General features: G+C 44.2%; 1 protein-coding gene across 3 annotated transcripts in view; it reads left to right on the top strand.

The window, feature by feature from the left end:
• ALS2CL (ALS2 C-terminal like) overlaps positions 1-14,453 on the top strand; it is a 67,657-nt gene that overhangs the window by 33,312 nt on the left and 19,892 nt on the right. For all 3 annotated transcript variants that reach the window (XM_020998935.2, XM_020998934.2, XM_020998933.2), the window contains exons 8-14: positions 89-165; positions 2,166-2,232; positions 3,466-3,668; positions 4,205-4,270; positions 5,241-5,339; positions 6,744-6,905; positions 10,170-10,281. In XM_020998935.2, the coding sequence (XP_020854594.1) occupies positions 89-165; positions 2,166-2,232; positions 3,466-3,668; positions 4,205-4,270; positions 5,241-5,339; positions 6,744-6,905; positions 10,170-10,281 (786 nt within the window). The remainder of the gene's footprint in view (positions 1-88; positions 166-2,165; positions 2,233-3,465; positions 3,669-4,204; positions 4,271-5,240; positions 5,340-6,743; positions 6,906-10,169; positions 10,282-14,453) is intronic.

Genomic DNA, 14,453 nt, shown 5'->3' with positions numbered 1-14,453 from the left:
CGGACACAATTGTGTTCAACTGAACACAACAAAAGTTGGGCTCTGGATATGTGCTCGTGGTCAGTGATGCTACCTTTTGCTCTTTCAGGGTCACAGCTTCCAGACCTTTGACCTGAAGCTGGTCTGGGTGGATGGCAGGCATAACAAGAAGCAGATGTCAAACAGGTGAGTGAGTGTAGATTGCAGTTAGATAGTGAGAGTGACCCAGGTTCCCCCTTCCCTTTTCCTGCTCTGTAGGAGGGAAGCTTTCGTTGGCTGTCCCCCAGTGTGTAGAATGCTCTCCTTTCTCATCTCTGCCTCTGGCTTCCCTGGCTTCCTTCAAGCCTCACCTTCTGCAAGAAGCCTTTCCCAGTCCTCCTTAGTCTCAGTGTCTTCCCTCCCTCTGAGACCACCCCCAGTTTAGCCTGGATGCCTCTTGTTTGTACAGAGCTAGTCACATGTTATATCCCTCAATAGACTATGACCTCCTCAAGATCAGGGACTGGCCTTTTTTTTTTTTGCCTTTCCTTGTATCCCACAGTGCCTGGTACATAATAGGCATTTAATAAAAATAATAGCCTTTTTATGGTTTGCAAAGTGCCCTCCTCACAATGAGCCTCTGCTACTTACTGGTTGGGTGACCTTGGGCAAATCACAGAACCTTTCCGGGCCTCAGTTTCCTTCTCTGTAAAATGAGAGGGCTGGAATAGATGATCTCTAAGGTGCCTTCTGACTATGGCTCCTATAAATGTCGGAGGCAGGAAATCATTGCCTCTGTCCTTTGACTTCAAATCCTAAGCCCTTTCCCCAAAGCAGTGTGATGCTGGTCTGTGGTCAAGGTTTCTCAGTCTTCACTCAGCCTGCTAGGGGCTGTGCTGGATATAGCCTGGGTTCAAATCCCCCCTCAGGCACTTGCTAGCTGGGTGACTCTAGGTAAGTCACTGAACCTTTCTGTGTGACTCAGTTTCCACATTGTAAAATGGGGATAATAACAGCATCTAATGAGATCATATTTGTAGAGCACTTAGCACAGTGCCTAGTGCGTAGGTGGTTTTGTTCTTAGGTTTTGAAGAGAACCGGTGACATCAAAGATGATGTCTTGACTTGTGTGTGAATTGGATTCAAGTGAGGCAGAAATGGACAATGTTGTCATCCTCGCTCTTTTTTTTAAATTTTTTTTTTTTTGCTCTTTAGGCAATTGGGATTAAGTGACTTGCTCAGGGTCACACAGCTAGTAAGTGTCAAATGTTTGGTCTGAGGCCGGATTTGAACTCAGGTTTTCCTGACTTCAGGGCTGGTGCTCTATTCACTGTGCCACCTAGCTGCCCCATCCTCACTCTTTCTACCTGAGTGATTGAAGGCCAGTGGCAGGACAGAAGTCAAGACAACTATCGCTGGCCTGGGGTGCGGCGGGTGACCTTGGTGGCGTAGTTGTCTGACCAAGCTCTAAGTGCTCACTGGCACCTGCCGCCTCATCGGTCACCTTCACGCCCATTGGAACAAACTGTTCTCGTCTGCCTATCCCTCCAAGTAAAGTCTTCACATACTTGGGGTAGACACCCCCCTAAGTCACCAACAGGTTTGAGGCTTGTCAGTTTTGACCCCCAACCTGGTTTAGCCTGTCTGCCAAGATGGTTCTCTGGGATGTGGCCACCATGCATGCCACTGTGTGGTTGTTGGAGCTGCAGGCACCAGGTGGACACCCAAGGTGGATGAGCAGCCCTGGAAAGGGCTCGGCAAGCCCTCAGCCCAGAAGTGCTAGTCCTCCTGAACACCTCCCTTCCCCCCACCCAACTCAACTCCAGGATTGTTGGGAGGATAAAACAAGATAATATTTGTAAAGCACTTTGCAAACATTAAAAGCCCTATGCCAATACTAGTGCCTTTGGAGATGATACTTTACTAATCTGATATATTAATAATAATTTATAACAGCTAATTTCTCTAGCAGTCAAAGGTTGATAAAGCACTTTCCTGATAATGACCCTAGGAAGTAGATAATGTAGGTATCATTACCCCTGTTTTGCAGAGGAAAAAACTGAGGTTTAGACAGAGGAAGTACACACATAGAGTCAATTGCAGAATTGTTACTCGATCCTAGGTCTTCTGCCTCAAGTCCAGTGCTCATTCTACTACACCATGTGATTACTATTGTGGGCTGCTTATTGTAACTCCTGTCCTTTCAGGTATGGGTTCCATGTCATCACGCCTGAAGAAGAGTTCTCTCTCTCTGCAAAGGATGCCCAAGGCAAGGTGAGTAAGGAGGGAGGCTGAGCCCAGGAAAACAGAGGCCTCATGTCAGTGAACCACAAGCATCCTTAATACCTGGCTATAAAGCCCACAGTTCCCTCCATAGTGAGTTGTCTTGAATATGCAGAGATCTCCTTTGGAAGTGTGCTTGGAGCTGTATCCCTAGCAAGGGGCGCAGTTCACACAACCCCACCATTTGTTCACATAGTTTTCTCTGAATGAAATGAATGGATAAACAAAAAAAAAGCATTTATTAAGCAGTGTTTATGTGCCAAGAGCTATCCCAAATGTTGGTAGTACTGAGATAAGCAAGTACGCTGGTCCTTGCCCTCAGGAGGCTAATATCCTAATAGGGAAAGACGATTCATTTAGAGAAGGTGTGAGGAATATTTTAGTCAACAAAGATCCTAAGGAGAAAGTACTGATTGGAGTCAGAAGGCAATTGATTGACTCTATGAGCCAAAGTATGAGATTGTGAAATAACTGCTCTGTGGCCTGGGTTAAGCCTCAGTCAGAAGAACACATTTTTTTTTCTCTGTGAAGCTAACTGTTATATATGGAGTTGGACTCCCTCTCCACTTAAATCCCTTCTCTCCCTACCCCATCTGGTTCTCATGTGTTCTTTCTCTAACCACTGGACTAACTGGACAGTCTCAATAATAGAAATAACCAATAGTAGTTAAGTGTGATTAAAGTTTAGAGTAGGGAGAGGTTAACCAAGAGAAGGATTCTTTTGAGTAGCTGTAGGAGTTCTACTGTACTAATAGTAGTAGTAGTAGTAGTAGTAGTAGTAGTAGTAGTAGTAGTAGTAGTAGTAGTAGCAATCAATATTTATGTAGAGCATTAAGGTTTGCAAAACCCTGTACACTGATAATCTGATTTGGTCCTCAATAGCTGGGAGAAGCTATTACTATTCCCATTTTACAGATGAGGAAACTGAAGCAGATAGTGGTCAAATAGCTTGAAGCTGGTTAATGTCTGAAACAGAGTTTAAAATCTTGGTGTTCTTAATTTGTACTTCAGGGTGCTTTATACACTCCACCATCTAGCAGTCCTAAGGACACAGAGATGGTCTTGGAAACTTTCAGCTGCTATTTGCCCAATCCAGGAAGGTTTCCTCGTGGAGTGACCTTCTAGAAGTGGTATGAATGAAAGGAGTGTGATGACTTTACCTCCCCACTTCTTTCCTACCCTCCCCAAACCTGTGAAATATCCATCCTAGCTTTTCTTCTGCAGGCTTGCTGGCTGTCCAAGGTGAGCCAGGCCATCTGCCAGGCACTGAGGGGAAAGAGGGACATTCCTGTGCTGGAACAGGACCAGGACCAGGAGGGGGCCGAACCCCCTGCCTCCCGATGCTGCCTGTACACTTTTCGAACTGAGGACCGGCTTCGTCTTGCCACCTATGATGGCAGTTGGTTCTGGGGGAAGCCTCATGGAAAGTGAGTGAGTGGCTCTTGGGGAGGGGGAGGAGGGAGGTGTGTCACAGAACTTGAGAGCTGGATGGATCTCCACACTCAACTACTACAACTTGTGCACAAAAGGAATCTTCACTGTAACAAAATCAATACATTCTTTGTCCATTCTCTGCTTGTAGACCTCCGAGGAGGAGGAACCTCTCCTCCCTAGAAGTCAGCCCCTTCCACTTTTGGACAGCTCCAATTATTAGACCATGGGGTATTCTGATCCCAAATCCAATATTCTTTTGCGCTATGAACTTTATAAGTTGAGAGGCTCTCAATAAATGGCAGCTGTCATTTTTATTATTATTAGAAAACTCTAAAATCACAGGTCACTTTTGTCCATGCTTCTCATTGCTTCCACATTCCTTGTTGGTGACATGAGGGACAGGCTATTGCTATCTGGAAGGGTTGAGGAAGAAATGAAGACTCAGAAACATGACTCTGCCTTCTCTCCTATCCCTGACACTGAGCAGCTGCCCTCTGATGGCCTTTAATTTTCACCCATTGTTTTACAGGGGTACTTTGAAGTGGCCAGATGGAAGAAATCATGTCGGTGATTTCCATCAAGGCTTGGAGCATGGGTAAGACCCTGTGGGATGAGAAGGGTCATGACAGCCAGGGCCAGGAAGCCTAAGTGACTGCCCCTGGGGCAACTCAGGAAAGGGGAGGCATAGATTAGCTTCTGAATCCTGAGGCCACACGGGGCAGGGGTCCAAGGGAAGTAGGACTAACTCTTCTGCGGGTGGAAGAACCAGTTTGGTTTTTGTGAGGGAGAGGATAAAGAGACCAGAGGAGGAGGGAATGGTATCTTTTTAGAAAAGGAGTGGGAAGTAAAGATGAAATTGTTTTCCTAGGCTTTCATGCTGGTCTGACCCTCTTGACTTTGGCTGAATCTCTTATCTATAAAATGGGGATAATAATAATTACTTACCCTATAAGACCGTTGGCTGGAAAGTGACTTTGTAAACATCAAAGTGTGATCAAGTGGGGAAGTTAGGTGGAGCAGTGGATAGAGTGCCAGGCCTAGAATCAGGAAGACTCATCTTCCTGAGTTCAAATCTGGCCTCAGACACTTACTAGCTCTGTGGTTGCCTCAGTTTCCTCATCTATAAAATGAGCTGGAGAAGGGAATGACAAACCACTCTAGCATCTTTGCCAAGAAAACCCCAAATGGGGTTATGTTGGACACAAATGAAATGACTTAACAACAAAGATAATTATAATAATAGCTTTCATTTGCAAAGTATTTCAATGTTTGTGAAACTGTTTGTATACATCTTCTCATTAGAAATATAAGCTGTTAATAACCCAGTTTTCCTGGATTTATAGATAAGTCATCATCATCACCTTCATCATTATCATCATCAATACCTATAAATCCAAGCATTCTTCCTATAGGAGGAGGGTTTTTAGAAGCTGAATGGGGAAAGGGAGAGGGCTAGGAAGCAGGAAGTAGGCAGAACCAGAGGTCTAACCTGGCATGTAGTCCTAAAGATGGAGGAGTCTGAAATCCCCATAACCTTCATGCCCCATCTTTGGTTGATTCTATAGGTTTGGGATCCACCTGGTCCCGCATGGGGCTGAAGACAAGTATAACTGTTACAAATGCCATTGGCGAGAGGGCCAGATGCAGGGCTATGGCATCTGTGAGTAAGTGATGATTCTGGGCCTTGGGGGGGAGGTGGGAGACAAGGCCAGATGGGGAGGGGGTGGGGAGGAGAGTGACTGGGACACCCTTCTGATCTCTATGCATAGAATAACGAAACAAATGCCCAAGGTCGATGCAGGAGACCTAGGTGTGAGACCCTGGCTCTGCCCTTAGATTTACTGGGTGACCTTCCTCCAATCACTTTCCCTCTATGAACCCCAATTTCTATAAAATGAAAGGCCCTAACTCAAGCATTCTTAATTTTTTGTGTTATAGGCATCTAATCCCTTTCTCAGAATTAAAAAAATGCATAAAACAAAGTATATTACAAGAAAACATTATATTAATGCAAATATGTAATTTTTTTCCCATTCAAATTCATGGATCCCTTGGGGAATGGAGGAGTTTTGTACCTCGGATTAAGCACCTGAATTAAATGGTTTCCAATCTAAGATCTCTCCCAGTCCTCCCATTCTCTGGTTCTATGAATCCTGTTTCTAGGTTCTTCTCTCTATAGGCAGCAGTGACTTTTTTTAGCAGGATTTCCTACCCTCATTAGTCTCCCAAAGGGAAAAGGCAGGAACCCTGGGGGAGGCTGACCACATCTTAGTTGGAAGAGACCTCAAAGGCAAGTTTGTCCAACTTGATCCTGGACAGGAATTCCTTCCATTTCACTCACAAGAAGCAGTTTAGTGATAAGGAACTTGCTCCTCTTCAGGACGGCCCACTCAACTTGTAGACACCATGAGTCATTAGGAAGTTCTTCCTTATAGGGTGCTGAAATGTGTTTCTCTCATTTCCCCTGGTGTATCTAAATTCTTCCCTCTGGAGCTAAAGAGAAGCACTGTGATCCCTGCAACACATGATAATCTTCACTTATTTGAAGACAACAGTTATGTGCCCTCTAAATGTTCTTCCTAATTTCTTCTACAAATCCTACACCTTTGCCTGATGCACCCTGGGTTCTGAGTGACTGATTGTTTCTTATTGCTGGCCCTTAGGCAGTAGCCATGACACCAATACTATAATGGGCAGCAGGAAGCAGAGGGGAGACCCCTAGCCAAGGGGGGTTGGTGGATTCTGGTAGCAAGTGTCCCAGATGTCCCTCAGTAAGTTTCCTGCTCAATTCACAGTTAGCAAGGGGAGTTAAGACATCTGTCAGTCATGGCTACTGACAGCATGAACACTCACTCCGTAACTGGAGTCAGGCCTCAGTCTGTAACTAGGCACTGGTATTTTTCTCAGTAGAAATGGCACATATGGCCTTGATTTCACGGGCACCAGGTGCTGAGGTGTCTCAGCCACAGTCCTCTTACTGTAGGGATGTGGAGCTCTTGTTAAGGAGATGCTGGCCAGTGTGTCCTTCCGGGTGTTTGCTGACCTATAAACCTCCCCTTCCCCTTCAGGTATGCCAATGAGTCTGTGTATAAAGGCTACTTCCGAGACAACATGCGGCAGGGATTTGGGGTCCTGGAGAGCTCCCCTCAAGCTCCGCAGCCTTTCAAGTTCATAGGGCACTGGGATAGGGACAAGAAGGACGGATATGGGGTCTTGGAGGACAAAGACAGGTAAGGGCCTTAGGTGGGGATGGAGCTCCCTCATGGTCACAGGGGCCCAGTCTCCCCTGGATTATTAGCAGCCAGTTCATCTATCTGTCACTGCCTTATGGACAAAATCTGAGACTTGGAAAGAAACAGTCCTTGTCCTTAGAGATCTCTTGTTTGAGGAAGAAATATACCATAGGGAGCCTAAGGGAGAATCATGACCCCGTTCTTGTGAACCTGCTGTGGGGGTAAAAACTCCTAGTCCAGGATGGGGAACCTGCGGGCTTAAAGCCACATGTGGCCTTCTAGGATTCAGTCAAAAGGCCGTGCTCAAGGACCTAGAAGGCCACAGGTTCCTTACCCCTGTCGTTGTCTGATGGGGAAAATAGGACACCCAGAGAAAACTCACCTGAAACTTATAATTGGCTCTATAGCTCTTTACAGTGACTGGAATCAGGTAAGGCATGTCGGGAAGGCGATGGGGGGTGGAAGGTTGGCCTTTCAGTGCTGTCTGTCAGACACGTTACTGAACAAAGGCACAAACGTCTGCTTGGAAGGAGGTTCCTTCTTCCTGCTAACGCAGACACGCAAGGCCTGGCTGACGTCTGAAAGTCACCACAAAAGCAAAGATGAGAATCCATAGCAATGGGAAAACAAAAACGCATGGTTCTACTTAGGCAGATGGGGAATTATAAATGGAAATTTATGGACATGTGGGCACGGACTCTCAGAGAAGAATCTCACTGCTTTTCTCCCTAACACAGGAGTTCTTAATTTGGTGCTCGTGAACGTGTTTGAAGAAATATTTTGACATCTGCATTGCAATATAATCGCTTTTCTTTGTAACGCTGCATTTTATTCATTTACAAACCTGATCCTGGGAAGGGGTCTGTAGGATTCACCAGACACTGCCAGAGGCATCCGCTCACCCGAGCGGCACAAAAGGGGTTAAGAGAGAGCTCCTGCTCTGGCTGGCTCACAAAGGATCCTTCTCTCGGTTTTCTTTACAAAAACAGGCATTCCCTCTTCCTTTGGTCAGCAATAAACAAGGAGCTCTTAGTTTGCATCAAGATCTAGCTTCCTGTTCTGTCTCAGTACACTCTCTATTTTGATTAAGTCTCCTACTCAAGGAAAATTGAATTAGATTTTCTGTCTCAACCAAGCATCTCAGATCAGGACACTGTTCGGAGGTTGACTCGAATGAGAGGCAGCACTTGCATGGCGGAGCAGTAGATGGGATACTGGACTTGGAGTCAGGAAGACCTGGGTTCAGATCCTGCCTCAGACACTTGCTTAACTCCATCACTTCATCCATAAAGTGAATGGGGTTGGGATCCACGGCCTTAGGTCTTTTTAATTCTGAATCTACGATCCTGAGTTCTCAGTGCTTTCTGCTTCTGCACTGGGAAAGTGAAAATCGGGGCTCGAGGGTTCTGCTCCTTCCCCTCACAGCTAATCTTGGGTCAGACAGCAGAATGTGGCGGGAAGAGCCCTGGACCAGAACTGGAGAAGAGGGGGTTGTAGTGCTTGGCTTTGCTATTGGGTGAATCCCTTCCCTTGTCTGGTCCTCAATGTCCTCCTCTGTAAGTGAGTGAATCAGAGGACCTGGGTTCAAATCCCAGCTCTGCTCTTGTGTGACCTTTGGCAAATTGCTTAACCTCTCTGGGCCTCGTTCCTTGCCTATAAAAGGTGGGGACTTGACCAGATGACCTTGGAAGTCCCTTCTGTCTCTAAACCTATGGCACCATGCCTAGAGAACCATTCAACTTTAATACTGTGAAACTTTTCTAAACCACATCGTTTTTCTGCTAACAAAGTAGAGAAAAGTGCCATGAAGTGTCTGTTTCTGAAAGATTTTGTCCAAAGGGTGAGGGAAGACTTTGAGATCTTCTAAAGACCAATGCTGTTGAAACAGAAGGTGCATTTAGTTTACATGTAGAATACAGATGTTGGTGAATTGGGTTACTTGTTGGCAGCCCACACTAGAGGCTTCCCCATGCTGCTGAACAGGCTTAGGGACTCCCTTCCTTACACCCTTCATGGCTTCTCAAAAAGCTTCATGCGCTCCTTTCTTTTTCCCCCCCCATAGGCAATTGGGGTTAAGTGACTTGCCCAGGGTCACACAGCTAGTAAGTGTCAAGCGTTTGGTCTGAGGCCTGATTTGAACTCAGGTCCTCCTGACTTCAGGGCAGGTGCTCTATCCACTATGCCACCTAGCTGCCCTGTGCTCCTTTCTTTTATTGGGGTCTCTTGTCCAGCTGTTGATCAGGGCAGCTGTTGATAGGACAGACAGGTGGTACAGTAGACAAGGCACTGGGCCTATAGTCAGGAGGACCTGAGTTCAAATATGAGCTCAGATACTTACTAGTTGGAAGATGCTGGGCAAGTCACTTTACCTCTGTTTGCCTCAGTTTCCTATAAAATGAGGATAACAATAGCCCCTACCTCACGAGGGCTGTTGTTAGGATCAAATGAGATAATAATTGTAAAGTGAGCACACTGCCTTGCACGTGGTAAGTACAATAGAAATATTAGCTATTATTATTATTTATTGAGAATACTATTTCTATAATATTTTCTGACTTATAAAACCTTTCCTCACAACAACTCAGTGATCATTATTGATCTCTGTTTTACACATGAGGAAACTGATGACAAAGCTAGTGAGTTTTGTAGGATAGGTTCAAATCCCAGGCTCCTGACCTCAAGTCTAAGACCCTAGTGATACCCTGCTCTCCTCACAATTCCACCGTGTTTCTAGGACGCTGTCTGGCTTTCAGTCTTGTCTGTGCTAGAATAACAAGCACCCCCATTTCTGTAGTGTTTTACGGCTTACGAAGCATTTTCTGACACTAATTTTGTGGGGTTGGTAGTGCATACCCCCATTTTACAGATAAATTAACTGAGGCCCAGAAAAATGAAGGCATTTGTTCCAGGTCACACTGAAATATGTGTCAGAGCTGGGATCCAAACACAAGTCTCTCGGCTCCAAATCCAGTGTGCTTTCTTCTACAACTCATTTCCTTTAAAGTGTAGGAATTAAAGGAGGGAAACGTAAAGGGACTAGAGAAAGTTGTAGCTGTCTCCTTAATTTTTCCATCTCTGTCTCTAGCATCCTGCATGGCTTGTCTGCTGTGTGATATTCACCTTGCCAATAGTACCCACTCCTACTCCAGAACTGGCTGTATTATCGAGGGGGTGGGGGGGGGGAACGGGCAATGACTTATGGTCCAACCCCCCCTGCCTCCAGCCCTCCCCACACAGGGTTGTCTCTGTCTTATCCTCCAGGGGGGAGCGTTACATTGGAATGTGGCAGGCTGACCACCGGCACGGGCAGGGCATTGTGGTCACTCAGTCTGGCATCTGTTACCAGAGGACTTTCCATGTAGATAAGATGGTGGTAAGTCATTCCACTCGCTTTTTAATTTAAAAAAAAACACATAAAATTTATAAATGGAGTCAAATAAAAGGAAACAAAAATAGATATTTAAACCAAGTACTAATTTATTTCTTTATTCCACAACTGACAACATTGGCTAGGCTTATAAAGTGCTAAGGAGTTAGAAAAAAGAACAACACATTTAGAGTGCTGATATAATTATCCAAATATGTTGTGGGTTTTTTTTAAGGAAAAAAAAGGCTTGGTATCAAATCCTAAATAAGGGTTGTTGTTGTTGATTTAACTACGTGAGCCCACTGTCTATTACCTTAAACTGGTCTCATCCATGGAGAATGATTCATTCATCCATCTGTTCTTTTGTTTGTTCATTCATCCATCTGTTCTTTTGTTCATTCATTCATCCATCTGTTCTTTTGTTCGTTTATTCATTCATCTGTTCTTTTGTTCATTCATTCATCTATTTATTCAACAAATACTTATCAGTGCTTTTTGTGGGCAGAGCACTTTGTTCAGAGGTAGGGAACATGTAAAGAGTTGAAATAATACAGTTCCTGTTCTCATGGAGTTAACAGAACACTAAAAGCCTAACACAGATAATACACAATGTATAATAATACAGGATCGTCGTGAGATGCAAATGGTAAACTGTTTTGCAAACCTGAAAGTGTGGGATTTTAACGATTTTTATACATGCATCAGAAAGGTGCAAAGTGTTATATGAGTCATTAGCAGTGATTACGAGGATGCTGGGGGATTGGCTAAGAAGGGAGTTCTTAGAGAGGCAAGACGGGGGGAGCTGGAGCCATGATAACTGGCAAATCCTTTAATTTCTCTGGGTCTCACTTTCTTCATCTGTAAAATGGGATAATTGTGCCTTCACTACCTGCCTCACAGGGTAATTGTGAGGAAAATGCTTTGGAAATTTCAGTGTGAGCTAAAAAAAAGAAAAGTAAAATATGAATTGGGCTATAACCCAATATATACCCAAAGGGCAGGTTGGAATTCAATGGGTGAAGATGGGGAGGGAGGATGAGCCAGGTATAGTGGAACAAAGGCAAGGATGTGGGGGGATAATAAGTCATACTAAGACAAGTCAATAAGCATCAATTAGACACTTACTATGTGCCAGGCATTTCGCCAAGAGCTAAAGATACAAAGAAAGGCAAAAAAAAAAAAGTGCTTATCCTCAAGGAAATTACAGTCTACTTGGACAGACGATATGAAATCAGCTGTGTAGAAACTAGCGATATACAGGAAAAACTGGAGATGATCTCAGAGGGAAGGCCTTAGCAATAAGGGGGAGCAAAAGGTTTCTTGCAGAAGATGGGATTTTAGCTGAGACTTGAGAGAAGTCAAGTGGGAGAGAATTCCAGGCTTGGAGGACATCATGGACCTGGGAGATAAGCATTGTGGGAGAGGAACAGAAAGAAGGCCGGTGCCCTTAGATTGTACTCCCATTTAGTGGGAACATGGAACATGTAGAGGTTGACCAGAATACTATGGTGGTACCAGGTCATTTTTAAAGAAATAGTGCCCAGGCCAGTGGGGTGCTCATAGCCCAGCCTCAGATCCTGGCCTACTTGAGGTTGTCTTTATTTCCTAGGAGACCAATATCCCACATCTACTGGTCCCTGCTTTCTTGGTGCCATTTGCCTGGGCCTGGCCTGTAGAGAGCACTCGGTGACTTCCCCACCTTTCTTGGCTCAGGGGGAGGCCAAATGCCCTCTTCCCTTTCGCTCCCCGGGGCCAACGGTTGGGTTTTTCAAAGAGGACCTTGCTCATGATTCAAAAGAAGAAAGCAAGAATAAAAAACCTCTTCCAGGGCCTAGGCCTGTCATCAAACATGAAAATCCCTTGCTAGTAATAGCTTAATATTAACTGCTAACTTTTATAAACCGCGGTGGGCTTTACAAAGCCACGTTACCTACTTCATCTCATTCAATCCCCGCAACAGCCCTCTGAGGAATGTAAGTGCAGTACTATTACTGTTCCCATTTTACAGATGAGGAAACAGAGGCTTCATGCAGCTAATAAATGGCAGAGCTGGGACTTAATAGTAGTAACTGACCTTTATATACGCTTCAAAAAGTTGCGTGTGTATACATGTACTTTTTGATGTATATATTATATACACATATTTTTATATGTCTATATATACCTTTGTATACGCTTTAAAAAGCAATATGTGTATATATACATATATATACACATATACATCTTTGTACATGTATATATATACCTTTATATATATGCTTCAAAAAGTGATATGTGTATATTTTTTGTTTATATAGGTTCAAATGAGATTATATATGTGTGTGTGTGTATACACACATACAAACACACACACACACACACATTTGAACCTCACAATACTCCTGTGTGCCTGTGAGCTAGGTTCCATAGGTATTATTCCTATTTTACAGTTAAGAAAACTGAGGCTGAGTTTGAGACGTACCCACGGTCATGAAACTAGGAGGGGTTACACTAAGGTTTTGAACCCAGGTCTTTCTGACTCTAAGTCCAGCACTCTAGACATTGAGCCACCCAGGCTTAATGACTGTAAAGACAGAGGTTCTCTCTAATATATACTAGCTGCCTCCTGAGGGGCTCTGGCTGGCCACAGAAGCTCCAGGTACAGCTTTCAGGGCCAGCTGGCTCCTAGACTTGGCCTCTCCACCAGGTATGGTGTGGTAGAAAGAACGTTACAATGGCGGTCAAGGAAAGCTGAGCGTCATTTAATCTCTTTGACCTCAATGTCCTCCTGATAAAAGCCCTGGTGCTTTGGGGCCTGGGTAGTTCTATTTGGGAATCTTAAGGAACATTATGCACTTGTGTGTGGAGGCCCGAGATACAAAGTTAGGTAAGTAGAGTACAGAGGTTCTTAAATCTTTGGTCTCAGGTCCCCTTTATACTCTTAAAATTATTGACCCACTCCTTCCCTGCAAAAGCTCTTGTATATCTGGGATATATCAATCAATATTTATCATATTAGAAATTTAAAATGATAAATTTTTAAAATGTGTATTCACTTAAAAGTAACAATAATAAACCCACTGCATGTTAACATACATAACATTTTTATGAAAAATAACTATATTTTCCAAAACAAAAAAATTTAGTGAGAAAGGGGTGGCATTGTTTCACATATTTTTTGCAAATCTCTTTATTGGTTGACTTATTAGAAAACAGTTGTGTCCTCATATTTACTTTTGCATACAATCTGTTGTGATGTGTTGTTTTGGTAGAAAGATATGAAGAAAATCTGGCCTCACACAGATATGTAGTTGGAAAGGAGAGGAATATTTAAATAGGGCAGAGTTCTGGGCCTAGAGGAAGATCCATCTAGTGAGTTCCAATCCGGTCTCAGACATGTACTAGCTGTGTGACCCTGGGCAAGTCATTTAACCTTGTTTGCCTCAGTTTTCTCATCTGTAAAATGAGCTGGAGAAATAAATGGCAAACTACTCCGGTATATCTGCCAAGAAAACCCCAAATAGGGTCATGGAGAGTCAGATACAACTGAAAAACCCCTCCACAACAACAACAACAACAACATTGGAATAGGAAAATAATGCCTTGGTATTATCACAACAATACCTTCAACCTTTTGGACTCCCTTGGAGACTGTGAAAGGGTCTCAGGGATTCTGCGGGTCTCCAGACCTTTGAGAACCTCTGGTCTAAAGGAAAGGGCGCTATTGTTGAAGTAAGAAGACCTAGGTTTGAATCCCGGCTTGCCACTTACTATATGATCTTACGCAAATCATTTAACTTTTATGGACCCCAGTTTCATTATTTGTAAGACAGGGATAACACACTTGTACTAAATACTTTTCAGGGATGTAAGAGTGGAAAACAACTTGTAAATGTTCTCTGGTTTGGTGTGGTTGGAAGAACATGGGATTTGGAGTTAGATTCTTGATCTGCTCCTTCTGAGTTGTATGACTTGGATGAATTGCCCCTGCCTCCTGCACTGGTGGTCTCTTTCCTCATCTGTAAAGAAGGAGGTTGGATCAGATGGGCTCTAGGTTCCTTCCAGCTTCAGGATTCTGAAGGCCATGGGGATGATTCCTGGTTCATTTGCTCTCTAGCTCTCTCCAGAAATGGATCATGTGTGACTTCTTATGCTTTGGGGTCCCCAAACCTGGAATTGCCCTGCTGTCCAGTAGTTCT

The sequence above is a fragment of the Phascolarctos cinereus genome, unplaced genomic scaffold (assembly GCF_003287225.1).
Source record: "Phascolarctos cinereus isolate Bilbo 61053 unplaced genomic scaffold, phaCin_HiC Scaffold_4;HRSCAF=312, whole genome shotgun sequence".
NCBI lineage: Eukaryota > Metazoa > Chordata > Mammalia > Diprotodontia > Phascolarctidae > Phascolarctos > Phascolarctos cinereus.
This window is presented reverse-complemented; position numbering and strand designations above follow the sequence as displayed.